Raw genomic sequence first — 24,134 nt, 5'->3', positions numbered from 1 at the left:
GCTCCTCAGGACTCTGCTCCTCCGGCTGCGCCTCGTCACGCCGTCCCACCGGCTCCTTGGGACTCCTCCTTCCTGCGGGCACAGCCTCCATCCTCTGTCGCTCCGGCTCCGCCGCGGACCTCCGGATCTCCGCCTCCGCATCGGCCGCCAGAGCCTCCTGTTCCACCTTGGCCCTCCGGATCCTCGGCGTCACCCTGGATCTTCGGCTCTCCGTCTCCGCCTCGGGCTCCTCCTCCACCGGCTCCGCCTCCGTCGGTCGGCCCCATGGAGCCGGCATGCATTCTTCCACCATGGCTCCTCCCTCCGTCGGCTCCTCCGTGGGCCGTCATCCTGGCTGTGGTCTGGGTCTGTTCCTCCTGCCCTGGATCCCTCCTGTATCCTCCCTGGCTCCTCCCACCGTCGTCGCCCCCTTGGACTGTCTGTCTTCTCACCTGGACTTTTGTTTTGGTCCCCCTCCTGGGGTGGCGTCCTCCGCCGAAGCCCCCTCCATTATGGACTCTGGTTTTCTGTTTTTTCGCCCTTTTTTGTTTTGTCTGTCTTTTTCTACGGCGCGAGGACGCGCCTATTCGGAGGGGGGCGTAATGTCACAGTTATGTCTGTTTATGTATTTGGTTTCGCCCATTGTCTCCCCCTGTTGATCTGTGTCTTTTGGTCTAGCCCATCGTGTGTGTGATTCCCGGCACCTGTCTTTGCAATTAGTCACCCTTTATAAGTCTGTTTGGTTCTTGAGTTCTCTGTCGGTCTTTGCAAATGTTTGATGTTGATCGTGTGTGGATGTATTTTTGTTCCTGCTTGTGATTCTAAAGACTTTATTAAATGTAATAGTGTTTATTGTATATCTCGTCTCGTCTTCTCCAGCACGCTAACTCATAACAATAGGACAATATTTGACTTATTTGAGATACATCTATTTGAAATCAGAAATCTGAGGATGCAAAAAAATCAAAAAGACTGAGAAAATCACCTTTAAAGTTGTACAAATTAGGTTCTTAACAATGCATATTACAAATCAAAAATTACATTTTGATATGTTTACAGTAGGAATTTTACAAAAAATCTTCATGGAACATGAACTTTACTTAATTTCTTAATGATTTTTGGCATAAAAGAAAAATCAAAAATTTTGACCCATGCAATGTATTTTTGGCTATTGCTACAAATATACCCCAGCGACTTAAGACTGGTTTTGTGGTCCAGGGTCACATATATCATTAAAAGCAATGTAGACATAGTATGACTTGCTATAAGCTGCTTTGTATTGTGAAATGCACTTTAAAAATAAATTTGACGTATTATCTTACTGAATGATATAGCAAATACCAGTTATCAACACTATATATCTAAATGACCTTAGCATCTTTCTCCACATTTGCCTTTGATGCGAGGTGTAACACCATTTAACACTAATGCGGGCTTGTGAAACACATTCCTTTGGCCTTGTTTCCAGCTTGCCAGAGCACCTGAGATGGTTGCCATGGTTTCCTGGTCACATATGTTCTGATGATGCAGATCAAGTAGCTGTTGAAATGATCTTCAGATTCATGTGCACCGTTGGATGATTCCATCCAGGACGGCATATCACTGAACGCAGTAACACACACGTGAATGTGTATTCAAGACATGTGTATTCATATATAAATAAATATATACTAGGCCAAGAATGAATGAAGCTCTGAAGGTGTCATTGTTCTCTAGAGGACTAAAAGCGTTAGTTACTCTGAGCAGACGCAGCAGGCGCTGATAGAGCTGGACAGTTTGGTCACAGTGTGTGCAAACACAGTGTAACAGTGGCGAGAGGGGGTGTGATTGCAGGCTGTCTCTTCGGCTGTGCTCCAGTGGCACAAACGTGTTGCTAAATGCAAAAAAAAAAAAAGGTTTGTTTAAGAAAAAAATACTTACTGTACCTGATTAAATGAAGTCTAATAATAATGAAGTAATTTGCATGAACATCCCATGTTGTTATCAAATGAAGACTAATAAGATTCATTGTCCTAATTAAAATGCCTTTAATAATTGATTCTCTTAGTTTGCCTTTGTGAATAGTATTGTACAACAAGTCCCTAGTTGAGTGTGGTTCGAGCCCAAGAAGTGAATAATGCATTCAAGTTATAACATGACATAAATCAATTATTTAAGAAAAACGAATGCAGTGACCAGGGAATTAGTACATTTAAATACACTAATAATACACACAAAGACATTGTTAACATAATGTCAAATACATAAAAGACATTTTAAATCCTTCAGGGTGACCTTTAACCTGTACTCATAATTCTATATGACTGTCCTCTCCATGTTATATGCAGTGTGTGTGTGTGTGTGTGTGTGTGTGTGTGTGTGTGTGTGTGTGTGTGTGTGTGTGTACCTGGTATTCATCACGTTGTGGGGACCAAATGTCCCCACAAGGATAGGAATACCAGTAGATTTTGACCTTGTGGGGACATTTCTCAGGTCCCCATGAGGAAACAGGCTTATAAATCATGCACAATGAGTTTTTTTGAGGAAGTAAAAGTATGCACAATCTCCTGTGTGTCACACCCTCAGCACGTTCCCTCAGCCCCAATCACCGTGATCCATCACCAACCAGCCAATCACCACTGCACCACACCCGTGAACCATCACCAGAGTTCTAATCACCCACACCTGGAATCGCAATCAGCACTCCCTTTATATACTCACCTCTGCCATTCACTCACCGGCTGGAATCATAGTTACATGGACATAGTTCCTTGGATCTTCTCCTCCTTCTCTCGATTCTCCTGTGCTCCTCTCGGACTGCATCTGGATCAACCTGTGAAACATACGTTAACCACTTTAAGGGAAGTGACTGTTACTCTTGCTGGCGATTGCCTAAGAACTTGTGTTTACCTTATCGAACTGTGTTTGATGACTCGGATCCCGAAGTCTATACTCACCTGTTTGAAGTGTGCACGTCTGTAAATAAACACCTTGAAATCTGTGTGTGTGGTCGTGACACTGTGAGGGCTAGGTTTAGGTGTAGGGTAGGTGTAGGGCGACAGAGTATGGTTTGTACAGTATAAAAACCATTACGCCTATGGAATGTCCCCATAAAACATGTAAACCCAACGTGTGTGTGTGTGTATTAAAAGTGGCTGATGAAAGTGGCGATATAACACATATTAAATACATATTTACAAGTGAAGTCAGAATCTGCAAACTGTTATCAAAATAAGAGGGATGATACAAAATGCATGTTATTTTTTTAAATAGTATTCATCTGAAAAATAATGGTAACATTTATAAAAATGACCCCGTTCAAAACTTTACATACACTGAACAGTTAAACTGCCCGTTGTTATTCAGAAAAATCCTTCAGGTCCCACAAATTCTTAGTTTTTTTTAGCATTTTTGTGTATTTGAACCCTTTCCAACTATTTTTGAGGTCCATCTTTTCACACTGAGGACAACTGAGGGACTATTATTAAGCAACTATTACAGAAAGTTCAAATGCTCACTAATGCTTCAGAAGGAAACACAATGCATTAAAAGCTGCACATGTTAACTTTTGATGTGTAAATTTCTTATTTTGCCTAAATATCATATTTTTTCTCATTTAGTACTGCCCTTCAAAAGCTACAGAAGATACTTACATGTTTCCTAGAAGACAAAATAAGCTCTTAATGCAACATTTATTCTTCTAAAGCATCAGTAAGTGTTTGAACCTTCTGTAAAAGTTGCATATGAGTCCCTCAGTTGTCCTCAGTGTGAAAAGATGTATCTTAAAATCATACAGTCATTGTTGGAAAGGATTCAAAAATGCTGAAAAAACAAAACATTTATGTGACCCGAAGGATTTTTTTCTGAAGAACAGTGGGCAGTTTAATTGTTCAGGACACACAAGGGACAATTATCAAAACACACACACACACACACACACACACACACACACACACACACACACACACACACACACACACACACACACACACAAACACACAGCTGTGGATCATTTAGGTAACAACACAGTATTAAGAATCAAGGGGATTTAAACTTTGAACAAGGTGCATTTTTATAAATTCAACTATTATTTTCTCTTGTGGACTATATGTAAATGTCTTTTATGCGAAATATCTTATTCAGGTCAGTACTAAATAAAACAAATAACATGCATTTTGTATGAACATTTTGCTGATTCTGCAAGGTGTATGTAAACTTTTGACTGTTGTACTTCTTTATTCTACTGCAGTGGGTTATATTATTATTTTAGGTAAAAATAAATATATTCTTTCCATGTGATTTAATATTTCATTAGCATTTAGGGCAAAAAAAGGAAAAAGGTGTAACCAGGTGTGTGTGAGGTGTGAAGTTGCTCAGCTGGGATGCAGACAGAACTCCCTTTTATTGGCAACTCGAAAAATCGTGTGCAAAAAAACCTGCTTAAAATATCACATACTTTTTATACACTTATACTCCAGTAATCATCACAACAACTGAGTGTAATGCCATATTAGTGGCACTGAACATAAAAAAACAATGCCACTGAACTGAACCAAACTTGCATATTTTGTATATTATAGCGGCTAAAATTGATCAATTATTGTCATGTTTTGGGCTGTACTTATCGGTCAGACTGGGAAAAACATTTGGAGTATATATAGACTGCCAAAAGTTAAGGAGAAGGGACAAAAGGCGTTTGTGGTTGGCCAAACTGAACCAGGATTTCCAGGGCAAGAATCTTTACCTTGAATCCTGATCCTTTCCGGTCAGGTAGGTGAAATATTAGGCTAATATTATAATTAATACTGCTCGTACGTATCTTTTTCACCCATTAACTTTAGTTTGTTAAAATATTGCACCCTTTCCTGCTTACTAAGTCCGTCTCTATATGATTTAGCAGCTTCCACACATTTTTCTGTGGTTAAGACAGCATAGTTTATTCAAATATTTTAGATATAATAATAAAAAATAATAATGATATTTACGTGTACAGACCACAGATGATTTCTTTATCCTCTCTAACACTGCCACCTGGTGTTGAACTGTGAAAATTATGATAGACGCATTAATTCGACTGATCATTTTAATGTAAATGCATTCGTTCTGTATTCACTCTGGCTTTTAAATCCCTTTTAAACTATTGAGGAGGGGGGATACATATATTTACACTCAGGCGTACATGTATCGCTTTTATCCGAGAAATATTCCTAATGCTAATTACCACATATTCACATTAATCTCTATTTAGATCTCAAATACGCTTAAGTACTATATTAATACCTTCTTTTCCTATTTAATCCATATAGCCTATCTTACGTTAATGCCCATCATCAACCGGAAGTCCACCAGCGCTGCCTTGAGCCCCTCCTCTCTCTTCCGCTCAGATGTCCTTGTAGCTATGGAAACTCATCAGCGGCAGCATCCTCCAGTTCGTCCACCCCGTCGTCTGGACAGCTAAGCTAAATTTGTATGTAAAACCTCGGTTCAAAATGGCGATCCGGCGTCAAACGCTTTCATTGGTGCTCCTCTCATTGCTGTGTGAGTAGTATTTCTTTTGCTGTAAATGAGTGAGAAGGTCTTGTTGAATAGGCGGCTGTGGATCCGTGTAATGGCATTCTAGCGCTGACCCCTGCTGCTAATGCTTTACTACCGTTACGTTAGCCATTTAACGCCACGCTCAGTTTTAGTGTAAACACAGTTCGCGGTTTCTAGTAAGATAGGGATGTTACTCACTGCTGGAGTAATTGGTTTATATCGCCCAGCGGGGGAATACAACGACCGTGATTCAAAACCCAGAGAGCTGATTGCTTTGACAGCATTTTTGGGCGCGTTCGAATATGCGAATATGAACATCATTCAATCGAAGATGCTGTTTAGGTAGGGGTTGAGACACAGCTCTAGTTTGTATTCCTCAGCATGTTCTCACGCTTGTATGCTGTCTGTGTATTAATAGCCTAATTTAGATTGGTTTTAATTAGATTACCCTTGTGAAAAAGAAGTACATTATAGCATACTTTTAGAGTAAAACTTTGCTTATTTGAAAAGAGTGAACTTAATATAATTAACTGGATGCTTTTTACAATTAAATGAAAACGTATTGTTTTTTACATGTATGTTAAATGCAACTTAAGAGTGTTTTCTGACATATTGCTTTCAGAATGAAAATGTCATCCAAGATGTTCATGTCTTTCTTTCTTCAGTCGCAAAGAAATTATGTTTTTGAGGAAAACATTCCAGGAATTTTCTCCATATAGTGGACTTCAATTGTGGACAAGAAGTTAAAGGTCTAAACTGCAGTTTCAATGCAGCTTCAAAGGGCTCTACACGATACCAGCCTAGGAATAAGGGTCTTATTTAGCTAAACGATAGATCTTTTGCTTAGAAAAGTGAACATTTATATAATTTTTAACCACAAATGCTTTTCATGCACTAGTTCTGTGAGAATCCTATTTTCACACATAAACTCCATCTCATTTTCTCCTCCAACTTCAAAATCATCCAATATCATTGTATTACCTTTTTTGTAAAGGGTGTTTGACTTTCTTCGCATGTTTGCTTTGTAAACACATAGTCTGTACTTCAGTCTACGTCACATATGCGTGATTACGTAATATGTGAGGTCGAGCTAGTGCAAGACGAGCATTTGTTGTTAAAAGTATTTACATTTTTGTTTTCTTTTTACAAAATGACCGATTGTTTCATTAGATAAGAGCCTTACTCCTCGTCTGGAATTGTGTAGAGCCCTTTAAAGCTGTTTTGAAACTGCAAATTGGATCATCAACCCGTTGATCCCCATTGAAGTCCACTATATGGAGAAAAATTCTGGAGTATTTTTCTCCAAAACCTTAATTTCTTTCTGACTGAAAAAAGACATGAACGCCTTGGATGACATGGGGGTGAGTAAGTTATAAGGAATTTTCCATGGAATTGAACTCCTCCTTTAAAGTATATTGGCAGACACTTATGGGAAACTAAAATCTGGTGAAATTTCTATTGAAATATGTGTCATTAAATATATTTGTGATAACACATTTGTAATGATAAAGACGCAATTTAGTGCATTGAAAATATGGTCATTTTAAATGTAATACTTAATAACACACTACAGTTGAATTAAAATCAAGTACTTTATTATGTTAGTATTTAGTGTCAACACATTAAAATAAGTGTACTTAAATCATGACAAAAACGTAAATATTAAAACAATGATTTAAAATGGAAATGTAAACTTTTAATTTGATATTTCAAAGTTCACTTTTTAAAAGTTGAATTGTGTTAAGAAACAGCCATGAAAGTGTCTTTTTATTTGAGTAATATTACATTATTAATGCAGTTTTCTAACGAAAATGCTTTTAAAGATTTAAAGTACACTTTCACGTGCACATTCAATATCATTCGTTCATCTTCGGAACACAAATTTTTGATGAAATCCTAGAGCTTCCTGACCCTCCATAGACAGCAACGCAACTGACACGTTCAAGGCACAGAAACGTAGTAATGACATTGTTAAAATAGTCCATGTGACATCAGTGGTTCGACTGTAATTTTACGGAGCTACAAGAATACTTTTTATGTGCAAAGCAAGCAAAAATACCAGGACCGTCGTGGAAGAGAAGAAATTGTTGAATAAAGTTGTTGTTTTTGTTTTCTTTGTGCACAAAAAGTATTCTCATACCTTCATATGGAGGGCCAGAGAGCTCTTGGAGTTCATCAAAAATATCTTAATTTGTGTTCTGAAGATGAACGAAGGTTTTACGGGTTTGGAACGACATGAGGGAGAGTAATTAATGACAGAATTTTCAATTCTGGGTGAGCTATTCTTTTAAGCCCACTTCTTTTTCACCATTTAAGTTCATTGTTGAATGATTTCATTGTAGCTGACATGTTTTTTGAGGTATTGCAGGTCACATGTTATTGCATACAACCAGATCTTTTCACTTTCTTCTCAGCAGCACAAATGTGTCTCTGTGCAAGTTGTGTGATGTGTGAAGAGGTGTAGCTTCATTCATCCATTCTCAAAGCCGTTGCTGTTGGTCAAAGTGTCCTGAATACCAAACCGGGGCTCAACTTCAGCCTAATTTCACTTTGTCCGGTGTCGGGATCTTTGTATATCAAAAAAACGCAGTCAGAACTGTTTTTGTAAACAATCATGTGATAAAGAACGTCTCAAGTCAAAGATCACACCACCACCTCCCCCTTCTCTCCCACTCTAGCTTTTCCTGTCCCTTTTTAGGTCACTTCTTTGTAAAGTCTGGGGCCTCATTTATAAAGACTTGCGTAAAAACCATCCTTGATTTTATCTAAGAACTTTTCTGATTTGATCGTAAGAGCGATTCAGAGAAAACGAACGTACCACGAAATCCATGCGTACGCCAGTCATTCGGTTATAAATCACAAATGATCGTGGAATTGTGTGCAGCTGAATGTTCCGCCGTCGAAACGCCCCTGCTTAATTAATTAACATATAAAATGAGCTCTTTCCTAAAGCAAAAACTCTGTGACAATGGCAAGTAAAAAGAAGCGCAAGAAATCAAATTATAGTGAGGCTGAACTATCTGCAATACCAGGCATTGCCACAAGGAAACGGTCGTACGCCAAGCTGGAATCTGACGTGGAGATAAGTACTTTTCCACGTCAAAGACGGTTTTTATAAATCTGTACTTTGACGTGGATTTGATCATACGAACACTCTAAGATCAAATCAGTGCGTAAGAACGTTTTATAAATGAGGCCCCTGGAATAGCACTTTTAGTTAGTCTGTTTGATGCTACAACAATCAGCTATTGTCTATTCCAGTAATTGTCCACAAAGTATGGCATCAAAACAACCAGAAACCAGAATCTTAATTTGCATAAATTAACATAAAGCATAAATTACATAAAACTAAAAAAAAAGTTTTGTTTTACAAACTACCTTTCCAACATGACATTAGCTTTTCCTAATCTTTAAAGTTGTTTAGCTGAAAAAATAATCTCATATTTATGCAACATTCTTTTGTTTGATGTAAACAGCGACCTTTCTAACATTGTGGCTTCCATACAGTGAGCGCATGCTGCTCAGTGGTGGATAATGTAGCTTGTCTAATCGGGAAATGTCAACAGCAGATGTAAAAATAGATCGTGATGCATGCGATGGGAAAGTCAGCCTTGGAAACGTCACCGGAAACCTTGAAGTCGCCCAGCTGTGGCAATATGACTCTTTGCTCTAGTCTCCCATAAAGTGCCTCTTTAGAGTGGTTAAATGCAGCAGGATTTGCTTGGTCAGTATTGTCAGAACTGTAGCTATTCCTCGAGCTGACAGTCTAGGTGATGATAAAACGCCACAGATGTTTGGCTTGTGATAAGTGAAGTCTGTCTCATGCTTTGCAGGAGTCCATATGGTAAGATTTTAATCTGATGCTAAAGCCACAGATTATCACATATGGATCACTGTAAATACACTCTGTGGATTTCATGAGATTATGTGAAAGTGGAAAATGCATCTGGAAATAGCAAATGCCCTAAACCCCAAATTATTTTCTCATATGAGCGAAGTCTATCGGGACTGTCAGGCTTTGCCAAGTCATTTGTTTCATATTTGCCTTTTCATTATGTCACGCTGTCTGGCCTTTTGGAGGTGGTGCGGACAGACTGACACTGAAAAAACACACAAGCTCTAAATCTGTCCATGGTTTTCAACAGAAATTTGTTCAAGTCCGGGTAGTTTCCCAAAGAAATGTACAAAGTTTATTCTTTTGTTACGCTTTCCATAAATGTATAAAAAATGAAAACGCTAAAACTGAGGCACCCATTACTAAAATATTCAAAGATGTAGGATTGAAATAAGATCATTATTATAATTGCACTGTAGAGGATTAGCTTTTTTTTTAAACATGAAAGTATAAATAAATCTCACAAAAACATGTCTGGAACTGGGTCATATCTGATATTAATTCTCAACAATGATTATCATTATATTCTCATTACTGTAGTACAGGGATGAAAAATGATCCTGCCTGCACAGAATATTATTTATTAAAATCAGAATAAATTAAAGCCAGTACAACAAATATTACAGTGTAATAGAGCTATGTGTTTTTTAATAATATTATAATATAATATAAATTACGATAAATGAGTAAAGAGGTGGCACAGTAATGTCTATTAAATTATTTATTTACTTTTTCATTTAAAAATGTATCTCTCTCTCTCTCTCTCTCTATATATATACACACACACACACACACACACACACTGCCATTCAAAAGTTTGAGGTCAGTAAGATTTTTAATGTTAAATTTATGCTAATACAAGTTGCTTTTATTTGTTTAAAAACAGAAAAAAGTATATTATGAAATATTATTGCAATTTAAAATAACAGTTTTCGGTTTTATTATATTTTAAAATATAATTTATTTTTGTGATGCAAAGCTGATTTTTCATCAGCCATTACTCTGGTCTTCAGTGTCACGTGATTTTTCAGAAATCATTCTAATATGCTGATTTATTAATTTTATGATCAACGTTGGAAACAGTTGTGCTGCCTAATATTTTTTCTGAACCAGTGATTAATTTTTCAGGATTCTTTGATGAATAAAATGTTAAAAAGGACAGCAATTATTCAAAATAGAAATCTTTTATTTAACAAGTCTTTACTATCACTTTTTTTTTAATCAATTTAACACACCCTTGCTGAATAAAAGTAGTAATTTCTTTCAGACAAAGAAAAAAAAATCTATTATAAATAAATGCTGTTCTTTTTAACGTTTTATTCAAAGAATCCTGAAAAAAAGTATCACAGGTTCCAAAATAAAAAATATATATATATTAAGCAGCACGACTGTTTCTAACACTGATTATAAATTGGTCATGTGACACTGAAGACTGGAGTAATGATGCTGAAAATTCAGCTTTGATCACAGGAATAAATTTTATTTTAATGTATATTAAAATAGAAAACCACTATTTTAAACTGCAATAATATTTCACAGTATTACTGTTACTGTTTCAGTATTTTCAATCAAATAAAATCAGCCTTAATGAGCAGAAAAAAAACCTTAATGATCGCAAATTTTTGCACGCCATAATATATATTTATTATAATTATAAATATGATTTTTGAACCATTCTTGACACATCTGTTATCTGTTCTTTATCTGTTACAGGCAACAGTACAGCTTTTGCTGTAATACTCAGAACAACTGAAAAGTCAGTATGGACAAATGAATTTGAGTGTAAGTCTTATATGAAGCTGTTTAATAAGATTGCTTTATTAACATGTGCATTAATTGATTTTCTATTTCTTATTTCTTTGAAGCGATTGAGCTGACCTGCTTGATAGAGTCCATTTCTACCAACAATCCCAGAATTGAATGGAAGAAAATTAAAAACGGTGTACCTAGTTATGTGTATTTCCAAAATAAAATTTCAGGTAACATATTCTTTCTCTGAGAATTTAATTGACGACAGTATTTCATCTAAATTCAACTGAACTGAGCTGCTTAATGTTCTCAGGTGACTTGGAGCACAGGGCTTTGTTAAGAGAGCCTGCAAACCTTCTGATCCTGAACGCCAGCAGATCGGACACAGCTCAATATCGCTGTGAGGTGGCGGCCATCGACGACCAGAAGCCCTTTGATGAAATACTAATCAGTCTCGCTGTAAGAGGTACTGTTGGAATAGTTCCTTTCAGGTTCAGCAAGGGAAACATTCTCTGAGTTTTAATCCATGGATATACCTCTCAGTGACATTGCACTGAATTGCCCCATGAGAACAGAACTGATTGGACTGTCCGGACAAAGAGGTTTCAGTGAGCCTGAGGGCAGGATGAATCCGTTGAGCTGATCAACATGATTCCTCTGGATGCACAAAAAGTGTCTCTAGTTATAATTGCGGTCGTACTGTTTGGGACATAAAGCTGAGAGGGAATTTAATGTAGTGCAAATGCTGTTTTCTTTTTGACTTTTTTTCAGAATTGCAGAATGTAAACTCACAATTGCTAATTATAAAGTCAGAATTGTAGGATATAAAGTCACATTTGTGAGTTAAAAAGTTAGAATTGCGAGATATAAACTCACAATTCTGAGAAATGAAGTCAGAATTTCTGACTATTTTCAGAATCGCAGTATTCTGTAAACTCGCAATTGCAAGTTTTAGTCACAATTCTGAGAAATTAAGTCTGAATAGTGAGTTTATGTTTCATAATTCTGACTTTTTACTCGCAATTGCAAGATATAAACTTGTAATTCTGACTTTTTTCAGAATTTCAGGATATTAACTTGCAATTGTAAGTTATAAAGTTAGAATTGCGAGTTATAAAGTCAGATTTGCAGGATATAAATTTGCAATTGCAAGTTAAAAAGTCAGAATTGCCAGATATAAACTCATAATTCTGAGAAATTAATTTAGAATTGTGAGTTTATATCTCATAATTCTGACTTTTTACTCGTAATTGCAAAATAGAAACATGTAATTCTGACTTTTTTCAGAATTGCAGGATATAAACTCGCAATTGTTAAATAGTTAGAATTGGGAAATATACATTTGTAATTCTGACTTTTTTCAGAATTGCAGGATATAAACTCGCAATTGTTAAATAGTTAGAATTGGGAAATATACATTTGTAATTCTGACTTTTTTCAGAATTGCAGGATATTAACTTGCAATTGCAAGTTATAAAGTAAAAATTGCGAGTTATAAAGTCACAATTGTGAGATACATGTAATTCAATTTTTTTTTTTTTTTTCAGAATTTCAGGATATAAACTCAGAATTGAGAGATATAAACTCAATTTTGAGAAATTAAGTCAGAATTACGAGATATAAACTTGCAATTACGAGTTATAAAGTCAAATTTGCAGGATATAAACTCGGAATTGTGAGAAATGAAGTCAGAATTGCGAGATATAAACTTGTAATTCTGACATTTTTTTCAGAATTGCAGGATGTAAACTCGTAAATTCTGACTTTTTAACTTGCAATTGGGAGTCTAGAATTCTGAGAAAAAAAGTCAGAATTGCGATTTATAAAAACTCGCAATAATCTTTTTTTATTATTCAGTGCGATTTATTCTTTATTGGTAAACTTCTATAGTGCTGAACAGATTGGTATTTTAGTAATGAAACATAAAAAAAGCTGTTGTTTTGTTGTGGATGTGTTGCAGTGAAGCCGGTAATGCCCAGGTGTAGTGTGCCAGAGGCGGTTACAGTTGGTTCAAGCACTGAACTGCGATGTATTGAAAACGAAGGCTTTCCACAGTCACAGTATCAGTGGTTCAAAAACAGCGAGGAGCTGCCGGAAGACCCAAAAACCAGCAGCAAGTTCTACAATTCTTCATACACCATGAATACTGAGACTGGTTCGCTGGTAAGTGTTTTGTACTGTCATGCTAAAAACAACTCATTTCTTCTTTTCTTTTAAAATCAGAGGCTTAGATTACGTTCTGTGCCACCAGCATTTTGCAAGGAATTGCTGTTAAATCAAGTCTCTATGCCAGATCTTTAAGATCCAGCCACAGACACCAGATCCTGTCAGAAAATATCTGTTTTGACTGGTAACAGAACAATACCCAAAACCTGTTAAAGGGTTATTTGAACCAAAAATGAAACATAGCCCATGATTTACTCATCCTCAAGGCATCCTACAGTCGTGGCCAAAAGTTTTGAGAATTACATAAATATTGGAAATTGGAAAAGTTGCTGCTTAAGTTTTTATAATAGCAATTTGCATATACTCCCGAATGTTATGAAGAGTGATCAGATGAATTGCATGGTCCTTCTTTGCCATGAAAATTAACTTAATCCCGAAAAAACTTTCCACTGCATTTCACTGCTGTCATCAAAGGACCTGCTGAGATCATTTCAGTAATCGTCTCGTTAACTCAGCTGAGAATGTTGACGAACACAAGGCTGGAGATCATTATGTCAGGCTGATTGGGTTAGAATGGCAGACTTGACATGTTAAAAGAAGGGTGATGCTTGAAATCATTGTTCTTCCATTGTTAACCATGGTGACCTGCAAAGAAACGCGTGCAGCCATCATTGTGTTGCATAAAAATGGCTTCACAGGCAAGGATACTGTGGCTACTAAGATTACACCTAAATCAACAATTTATAGGATCATCAAGAACTTCAAGGAAAGAGGTTCAATTCTTGTTAAGAAGGCTTCAGGGCGTCCAAGATAGTCCAGCAAGCGCCAGGATTGTCTCCTAAAGAGGATTCAGATGCGGGATCGGAGTGCCACCAGTGCAGAGCTTGCTCAGGAATGGCAGCAGGCAGGTGTGAGCGCATCTGCACGCACAGTGAGGCCAAGACTTTTGGAAGATGGCCTGGTGTCAAGAAGGGCAGCAAAGAAGCCACTTCTCTCCAAAAAAAACATCAGGGACAGATTGATCTTCTGCAAAAAGTATGGCGAATGGACTGCTGAGGACTGGGGCAAAGTCATATTCTCAGATGAAGCCTCTTTCCGATTGTTTAGGGCATCTTGAAAAAGGCTTGTCCGGAGAAGAAAAGGTGAGCGCTACCATCAGTCCTGTGTCATGCCAACAGTAAAGCATCCTGAGACCATTCATGTGTGGGGTTGCTTCTCATCCAAGGGAGTGGGCTCACTCACAATTTTGGTGAAGAACAATGCATTTTCCAGCACGATGGAGCACCGTGCCATAACTAAGTGGCTCGGGAACCAAAACGTTTAAATTTTGGGTCCATGGCCTGGAAACTCCCCAGATCTTAATCCCATTGAGAACTTGTGGTCAATCCTCAAGAGGCGGGTGGACAAACAAAAACCCACTAATTCTGACAAACTCCAAGAAGTGATTATGAAAGAATGGGTTGCTATCAGTCAGGATTTGGCCCAGAAGTTGATTGAGAGCATGCCCAGTCGAATTGCAGAGGTCCTGAAAAAGAAGGGCCAACACTGCAAATACTGACTCTTTGCATAAATGTCATGTAATTGTCGATAAAAGCCTTTGAAACGTATGAAGTGCTTGTAATTATATTTCAGTACATCACAGAAACAACTGAAACAAAGATCTAAAAGCAGTTTAGCAGCAAACTTTGTGAAAACTAATATTTGTGTCATTCTCAAAACTTTTGGCCACGACTGTAGGTTTATATGACTTTCTTCTTTCAGTCGAATCCAATCTGAGTTACATTAAAAATTATCCTGGCTCTTCCAAACTTTAGAATGGCAGTGGGCAGGGGTTTCTGTTCAACAGTCCAAAAGAAGTCCAATAAAGCGCATCCATCCATAATAAAAAAAAGTGCTCCTCACAGTGGTGAATAAACGCCTCCAGTAGCGAATCGATGTGTATTAGTGTTTTAGAAAAATATCCATATTTAAACCATAATAATTACTTTTCTCTACTTTGCTCCAACATACGTCATACGTGTAAGCAGTTCTGGGCGGATAACGTAGGACATATGTGTTGCGCATGTGCTGCTGATCTCGCAAAAACCAAAGGTTTGTTTACAGCAGCAAAGGTTCATTTACAGCACAAAGTTTCATTACTTTAGCAAAAAAAAAAAAACAGTCTCCTCTTGGCTTATATCGGAATCCTCCAGTGCGAAATGGCGTCTATGTACAACAATAAGCGCAAGCTAGAGATGAGTGATTACATTTTTAATATTTATGTTTTTTTTTTGTACAAAAATGCATCAATTCGCTACAAGATGCCTTTATTCAACCCCCAGAGCCGTGTGGAGCACTTTTTATTATGGATGGATGCGCTTTATTTGACTTCCTGTGAACTGTTAATCAGAAACACCCACCCACCAGGACCATTTTTAATATATCTCTGATTAGATTCTACTGAAAGAAGAAAGTCATATAAACCTAGAATGCCTTGAGAGTGAGTAAATCATGGGATAATTTTAATTGTTGGGTGAATTAACCCTTTAACAAGTCTTGTCTCGTATCCAAAAACACCCAAAACGAGCGTTTAACAATTTTCTATCAGCCAAGAAGTTGACTGAGGAAAGCGAGAGAAAAGCAGAAGCAACAGATGAAGTGATGATGGTAAAAAAGAAGCTGAATTTTTTTACAATCTTAGTTGTGTATGTCTCAATGCTCAGACTTCGTCTGATGAACACAAATTCAACAAGTAAAGTTTCCTTGAGTTTCCATAAACATTCCCTCTTATCTCTTATTCACACAGACAAAACAGTTCATGAAACTCCACAGTCATGAGATTGACCAATAATAGAAATGCATAAGCAAAGAAAATAATAAGAATATAAAATATTAAAGCATAATAAAAATGATAAATGAATAAAATGAATCATTTAATTGGATTTTTGAACATTATTTAACTGATGTTATATTTTAGCAGTTTTAACTGGGCTTGTGTGTTTGATCTACAGAAATTCAGGTCAGTGAAGAAAGAGGATGCAGGTGAATATCATTGCCAGGCCAGAAATGAGGCAGGATGGTCAAAATGCAGTCCTCAGACCATGGAAGTGTGTAAGTGTGGCCTCTTTAAATATGCTGGTCAGTACAGTTGAGGTCAAAAGTTTACATCCCCCGTTTCAGAATCGGCAAAACGTTAATTATTTTAGCAAAATAAGAAGATCATACAAAATACATGTTATTGTTTATTTAGTACTGACCTGAAAACGATACACATAAATGACGTTTACATATAGCCCACAAGAGAAAATAATAGTTGAATTTATAAAAATGACCTGATTTAAAAGTTTACACACACTTGATACTTAATACTGTGTTGTTACCTGAATGATCCACAGCGGTTTTTTTTTTTTTTTTTTTTTTTGTTTAGTGATAGTTGTTCACAAATCTCTTGTTTGTCCTGAACAGTTAAACTGCCTGCTGTTCTTCAGAAAAATCCTTTAGGTCCCACAAATTATTTGGTTTTCCAGCATTTCCAACAATGATTGTATGATTTTGAGATCTATCTTTTCACACTGAGGACAACTGAGGGACTAATATGCAATTATTACGGAAGGTTCAAATGCTCACTGATGCTCCAGAAGGAAAAACCTTGCATTTAGAGCCAGGGGATGAATTTGTGGGACCTGAAGGATTTTTCCGAAGAACAGTGAGCAGTTTAAGTGTTCAGGAAAAACAAGGGACTCATAAACAACTATCACTAAAGAAAAAAACACAGCTGTAGATCATTCAGGTAACAAAAGAGTATTAAAAATCAAGGAGATGTAAACTTCTGAAATATCTTATTAAGGTCATTATTAAATAAACAGTTATTTATTCAAGCTTATGATGTTTTAAATGTAGTTATTTTATTGTATTTTTTTTTTTTAGTGGAATGCAAAAACACTATCTATTCACTCCACTCTTCTCCATAAACAAACAATTATTAGTGACAACATTTATTAAATATTTGAAATATATATTTTTGGATCAAAAGTACACCAATTTGTTTTCGTTTTTTATATTTTAAAGTGTAATTTATTCCTATTATGGTAAAGTTTCTGCTGCCTAAAATTTCTGTGGCAACTGTGACACATTTTCCAGGATTCTTGGATAATAATAATAAATGTTTCTTAAGCGGCAAATCGGCATATTAGAATGATTTCTGAAGGATCATGTGACACTCAAGACTGGAGCTGAAAATTTAGCTTTACCATTACAGGAATACAATTTTAAAATGTATTCAATAAAAAAAAGAATAATTCACACACTGGTAGTATATGAAGAAACACAAAGGGTGAGTAAATAATGAAATTGTAAAAAATGTTCCTGAGCTATTTATTCATTTGTACATCATTTCTGTCTAGATGATCTGGACATTGTGGGAATATTCCTAAAGGTGTTAGGTGGGGTGGCAGCATTCATATTTGTCATTGTGGGCTTCTGTCAGATTCAGAAAAGTGGCTACTGTTCCTGCAAGGATCACAGGGAAACCAAGTAAGTAAAAAACATAACCACAAAATGAATCTCACAGCATTACAATTAGAACTAATCTGATTTAATCTAAAATTTAATGCACTTTTGTTAAGATTGCAATGCTCTGTTTCATACAGTTACAAAGTACCCCAACATGACAACAGGATGGACTACGCCAGTCCAGATGAAGTAAGGCTTTGTAGATTTGTGCCACGATAAAGCACCACAGATATCATTTTCATGCATTAGTGCGCATTTAGACCCTGTAGTCAACACTTTGAAATGTTCTTACAATGATGGATGAAATATCATCCAAGATTTGGTAGTGTTTATCTTCTCAGATGACACCGCTGCGTTTCTCTGACTGCAGATATTTTCTTTTTATTAATGCTAGCAAAGCTCAAAGTGGTATTAGAGCAATCCTCAAAATAATCTCTCAGTAAAATCTCCACATGGAGAAAAAAATACATACAGTGCCTTGCGAAATTATTCATACCCCTTCATTTTTTTCAGTTGTTATGTTGCTGCCTTATGTTAAACTACTTTAAATTACTTTTTTTCCCCGCATCAATCTACACTCCCTACTCCATAATGGCAAAGCAAAAAATATGTTTTTAACATTTGTGCAAATTTATTAAAAATAAAAAACTGAAAAGATCCTGTTGCGTAAGTATTCATACCCTTTTCTGGGACACTCGAAATTTAGTTCAGGTGCATTTATATTGCTTCTAGATGTTGCTACACTTTGAGTGGAGTTAAACTGTGGCAAATTCATTTGAGTGAGTATGATTTAGAAAGGCACAAACCTCTCAGAAAAGGTCTAACAGCTAAAAATGCATATCAGAGTCTTGAGGTCAAGATGACTGCCTGTAGAGCCTAGTGACAGACTTGCGTTAAGGCAGTGATCTAGGGAAGAGTTCAGAAAAAAAATCTGCTGCATTGAAGGTTCACAGAAACATGTAGCCTCCATTATCCATAATGGAAGACGACTGGAACAACTAGGACTCTAGAAAATGTCTGCCAGCCCCCATCCAAGCTGACAGAGCTTGAGAGGTGAAAAGGTGAGGCAAAGAATGGCAGATAATTGCCAAATGCAGATGTGCAAAGCTTGTCACATCATACCCAAAAAGACTTGAGGCTGTAAAGGTCCTTCTATGTACTGAGTTAAGGGTATGAATACTTATGCAATGTACTTATTTCAGTGTTTTATTTTTAATACATTTGTAAAATTAGCAAATCTGTTTTTTGCTTTGTCATTATTATGGTGTAAATGTATGGAGTGTAAATTGATGTGGGGTAAAACTAATTTAAAGCAGTTTAACATAATGCTGCAACAAAACAAAATGTGGAAAAAAATGAAGGGGTATGAACACTGTATATATTCGGCTGGATTTATGTTTTGCTTCTGTAGTGGCGCATTTTAACTACTGTCTATCATTTGATTGCTCCTCAGGGACATTTCCGCCACAAGTCCTCCTTTGTGATTTAAACTCAAAGAAGAGGAGACGAACGCTTCAGCTGTGTGAAGGCCTTGCGAGCTGACTTTTGAACTGTCAAATTGTGGATTTTACGCAGAGGTGCGACTTGAGCTTCATGGCTTGCCAAAGTTATTACAAAACGAAAACTACTGTGTTTAACAGGGATTTTTACTCCCCTTCTTTTGATTTAAACAAACAGGTTTACTTCAAACTCCACAGTTTATATATACAAATGACGTTGAACAATACTAAGATTTATAGCTATTACATGCATCTTGTTAAGTAAAAAAATCACAGTTTCAAAGCAAGCAAATCAAGAAGGACTCAACTTAAAAGATGAGTTTGTTGAGTCTTTCCAAATAATTGTGAATTTCTGAATGTCAGTTGCAGACTTCAAATTGTAGCAAGGCTGATATGCATCCAGGTGCTGCTGTATTTTTGCCCGACACATAATACCAGTGCAAGAATTGACATGTCCTCAAGGTAAATCTTATATTTCCCACTGGAAATATAGCGTGTGTGACTATGTGCAGAATCCTGTCAGTGTAAATGTGTACAATGCCATGCCAAGACTGTTTTATCTGGGTCACTTTTGACAAGAGGATTTTCTGTGTTAGTGTTTCAGTAGTAGTTATTTAGTTGACGAACGATAAATTAGTAGCATTTTAGTTTGAGATTGAATCAAACATCTCCGTAAAGTCTGTGGACTTGGTTGTGCAAGATGATTCATTTACTTAGTTTCATTTTTGAAATACTCCTCTAGATACAGATTACGCACTTCTGTTTTTTTTCAGAGTGCCATTTCTGTGTTTAAGTGACCTTCGATGCTTTCTAATTGTTTTATACGTTTTGGACATATTGTCCAGGTTTTTTGACTCGGTGTTATTGTTTTAATCTATTTATAAAATCGACGTATACTGTAGTTCACTCCGGAGTAGTAGCTAGATAGACTGTGGGCCGTGTCGCAAGAATAAAACTGATTATGTGGAAGCAGTCAACATTTGTCTATCCTTTCGTTTTGTTTTTAAAACATGTAGCTGTATATGTAATTGGAACAGCAAATTTACTTTGTTTTTAAATACTTGCAGAGTTATTAGCTTGACCTTTGGAAACAGGAACAAGAAATAAACTCATTCGTTTCATCTTCCACTTTTTTTAGTCATTTGACAATCGATATTAGTCTTCCTCATGGCATGTCCCACTGTCTAAAAGCAGTTCGACTAATTGTTTATAGAAAAACAAATGAACAAGAGAGCGTGGGTTCCATCATTGTACTTTATATGTCATACAGCTGAATTTAATAAAATAGTCTAATTTAATGAATGGAACAGAACAAATCCTGTCAGAACTATGGAAGCCGTTTCCGTCCACTGAAAAAAAAAGGTAATTGCGACTTTTTATCTCACAATTCTGAGTTTTTTTGTTGCAATTGAGCATTTACATCTTGCAATTCTTACTTTTTTCTCCGAATTGCATGATACAAACTGACAATTCTGACCTTTTCTTAGAATTATGAGATATAAACTCGCAACTGTGAGTTATAAAGTCAGAATTGTGAAATATAAACTTGCAAATCTGACTTTTTTCTCTGAATTGCATGATTAAACTTGCAATTGCGAGTTATAAAGTCAGAATTGCAAGACAACTCAAAATTATGACTTTTTTTCTGTTTTTGGAGTTTATATCTCGCAATTCTTACTTTATAACATGCAATTGTAAATTATTGTCAGAATTGTGAGATATAAACTTGCAATTCTGAGAACATATAACATTTCTCCCCCTCAAAACTGGACTTTATAACTCGCAATAGCGAATTTATATTACACAATTTGGAGAATAAAGTCAGAATTGCGAGATACACACTCGCATTTGCGAAAAAAAGTGACTTTATTCCAAAAAAGTGACTTTATTTCTCGTAATTGCAAGTTTACATTACACAATTCTGAGAAGTCATAACTACAAGAAAAAAGTCAGAATTGCGAGATATGAACTCGGAATTGCGAGAAAAAAAAGTAAAAATTGTGAGACACAAACTCACATTTACAAGAAAAAAAGTCACTTTATTTAAAAAAGTGATTTAAAATTTTGCAATTGGAAGTTATAAAGTCAGACTTGTGAGATATATACTTGAAATTCTGAGAACATATATCATCCCCCTCCCCCTCAAAATTGGACTTTGTAACTCAATTGAGAATTTATATTTCACAGTTTTGAGAAAAAAAAATCTGAATTGTGAGATACAAACTCGCATTTATGAGAAAAATGACACTTTATTCCAAAAAAGTGACAATTTCGAGTTTCTCAAAACTGACTCAAAACAATTCTAAAAAAAAGTCGGAATTGTGAAAAAAAAAGAAGTTGCGAGATAACTCATAATTGCAAGAACAAAGTCAGAATTGCGAGATGTAAACTTGACAAAATTTACTTTATTTAAAAAAGTGACTATTTCTTGCAATTGCGAGTTTATATCATGCAATTCTGAGAAAAAAAGTCAGAATTTCAGGAAAATAAGTCAGAATTGCGAGATATGAAATTGTAATTGAAAGAAAAAAGTCAGAATGACGAGATATAAACTTTATTTTCAAACAAGTGACTTTTTTGCAATTGCGACTTTATATCAGGCATTACCGACTTTATAACAATTCTGAGAAAAAAAAAATGTCAGAATAATGAAAAAATAATTCCAATTTGCAAGATATAAACTTGTAATTGCGAGAAAAGTCTGAATTGCGGGTTTATATCAGGAGATTCTGACTTTATAACAATTCGGAGAAAAAGGTCAATTGCGAGAAAAAAGTGACTATTTCAAAAGTGACTTTATTTCTCACAATTTCGAGTTTATATCTCACAATTGACTTCATAACAATTCTAAAAAAAGTCAGTTCTCTTGTATTTGTAGGACAAAAACACTCAAAATGTATTTCTATTCCTCGCAGTTGCGAGAAAAAAGTCTGAGAAAAAAGTCAGAATTGCAAGACACAAACTTGCATTTGCAAGAAAAGAATATTTTTTCAAAAAATAAAAAAAGATTTTTTTTTTTTTCAAAAAAGAGACTTTTTCGCAAGTGTGAGTTTATATCAGGCAATTCCAACTTTATAACAATTCTTAGAAAAACCTTAAGAATTGCGAGATACAAACTTGCATTTGCAAGAAAAAGCCACTTTTTTATCTCACAATTTTGAGTTTATATCTCGCTATTGACTTCATAACAATAAAAAAACTAATTGTGAGAAAAAAAGAACTCATAACTGCAAGGAAAAAATTACTTTTTGTTAAAAAGTGACTATTTCTTGCAATTGCGAGTTTATATCAGGCAATTTTGATAATAAACTGATATTAAAAAGTCAGAATTGCAAGATATAAGCTTGTAATTGAAAAAAAATTACAGAATTGCAAGATACAAATTGCATTTGTGAGAAAATAAGAGTCACTTAATTTTCAAAAAAAAAATTACTATTCATCACATTTGCAAGTTTTTATCAGGCAATTACAAATTTTTAACAATTTAGCGAAAAAAGTCAGAATTGCAAGATAAAAACTTGAAACTGAAAGAAAAAAAATCACTGTATTTCCAAAAAGTTATTCTATTTTTCCCAATTGCGAGTTTATCTCACATAATTTTTCTGAGATAAAAGTCAGAATTGCAAGTTTATATCTTGCAATTCTGACTTTTTAATTCGCAATCATCTCACAATTCTGGCTTTTTGTCTCAGAATTGTGAAATAGAAAGTCATAATTAACTTACCTTTAATTATTTAATAACCATTTATTCAGTGACGGAAACAGGCTTTTTATACAGAACAGACTGGGGCCAGATACTGTATATTCCAATATGTAAACAAATATAAAGACAGCATCTCTTATCGAATTATTCAAAGTGGTTGATGGCAAAATATTTAATTGTACCTTTTTATTTAAGACTCAGAGTTATACAATTTGTACCTATTCAGACTATTGAGTGCCAGTCAATGGGCAGACAGAATCAATCAACAATGAACCCACTCTTAAAAATAAAGGTTGTTTGTTGCCATCTTCTGATCATTGTTCAGATTAATAAACTTCTTTTTTACACCATTACAGAATATAGTTATTTTCAGAAATAGGGAATAGTTTCTTAATAGCATCGCAACGAAAACCTCCTTCTGGAAATTTTTATTTTTAAGAGTGCTGGATTTGCTCAATCAGTTTTTCCGAACAATTCTGTATTTGACTCTTACTATAAAAAGTTACTATAAAAATTAATTACCTGACATTCCAGCTATGGTTAAATATTGAATGTATATCCTTAATATTTTATGTTACACTGCAAAAAAAAAAAAAACTCTTAATCAATATTGTATTATTTTAATATTCGTTCTTGTTTAAATTCAGTGTTATGCTTTTTTTTTTTGCATAATAGTAAAATAAAAAAGTAGAAAAATATTATATATTAAGATTTTTTAAGATGTTTTTTTTTTTGCAGTGTATATTATTATAAGAGAACCTGTCACATGTTAAACTGTTGTCCAGTTATTTTTGTATTATCTGTACTGTGTGGTTTGTGTGATGTGAAATCAAAACACATTATTAGAGATGAAATGCTGTCTGAATAGCATTACCACCGAGATGTTCAATTCTTAATGCCACTACACTATTGTACTATCAATAAATAATCCATTATATAATGCTTAGATTATAATATTCTCAGGTACAGTTAAAAGTGACCATGTATGTATACAATTAATGTGGTCATGTAATCGGTTTTCTCTGATCATTGTTATTTAATAATAAAGAAATTCTTATATTAAATAATAACGTTGTTTCCCAATCTCACAACTGAACTTTTATTTTGAAACCGCACCTGCAGGAAGATCCAGGAAGTG

At 35.4% G+C, this 24,134-nt stretch overlaps 1 protein-coding gene across 1 annotated transcript; it reads left to right on the top strand.

Annotated features, from left to right (window-relative positions):
* The first annotated feature begins 5,363 nt into the window (after positions 1-5,363).
* Positions 5,364-24,048, top strand: jam3a (junctional adhesion molecule 3a). The gene is made up of 9 exons (XM_073817198.1): positions 5,364-5,496; positions 11,102-11,170; positions 11,254-11,367; positions 11,451-11,603; positions 13,098-13,300; positions 16,294-16,393; positions 17,686-17,815; positions 17,932-17,983; positions 19,248-24,048. The coding sequence occupies exons 1-9, from the start codon at positions 5,448-5,450 to the stop codon at positions 19,281-19,283; spliced, it is 906 nt and encodes a 301-aa protein (XP_073673299.1). The 5' UTR covers positions 5,364-5,447; the 3' UTR covers positions 19,284-24,048.
* Positions 24,049-24,134: the final 86 nt, after the last annotated feature.

This window comes from Garra rufa, chromosome 14 (assembly GCF_049309525.1).
Source record: "Garra rufa chromosome 14, GarRuf1.0, whole genome shotgun sequence".
In the NCBI taxonomy this organism is placed as follows: Eukaryota; Metazoa; Chordata; class Actinopteri; order Cypriniformes; family Cyprinidae; genus Garra; species Garra rufa.
The sequence above is the reverse complement of the archived record's forward strand: the minus strand, read 5'-3'. Positions and strand labels throughout refer to the sequence as shown.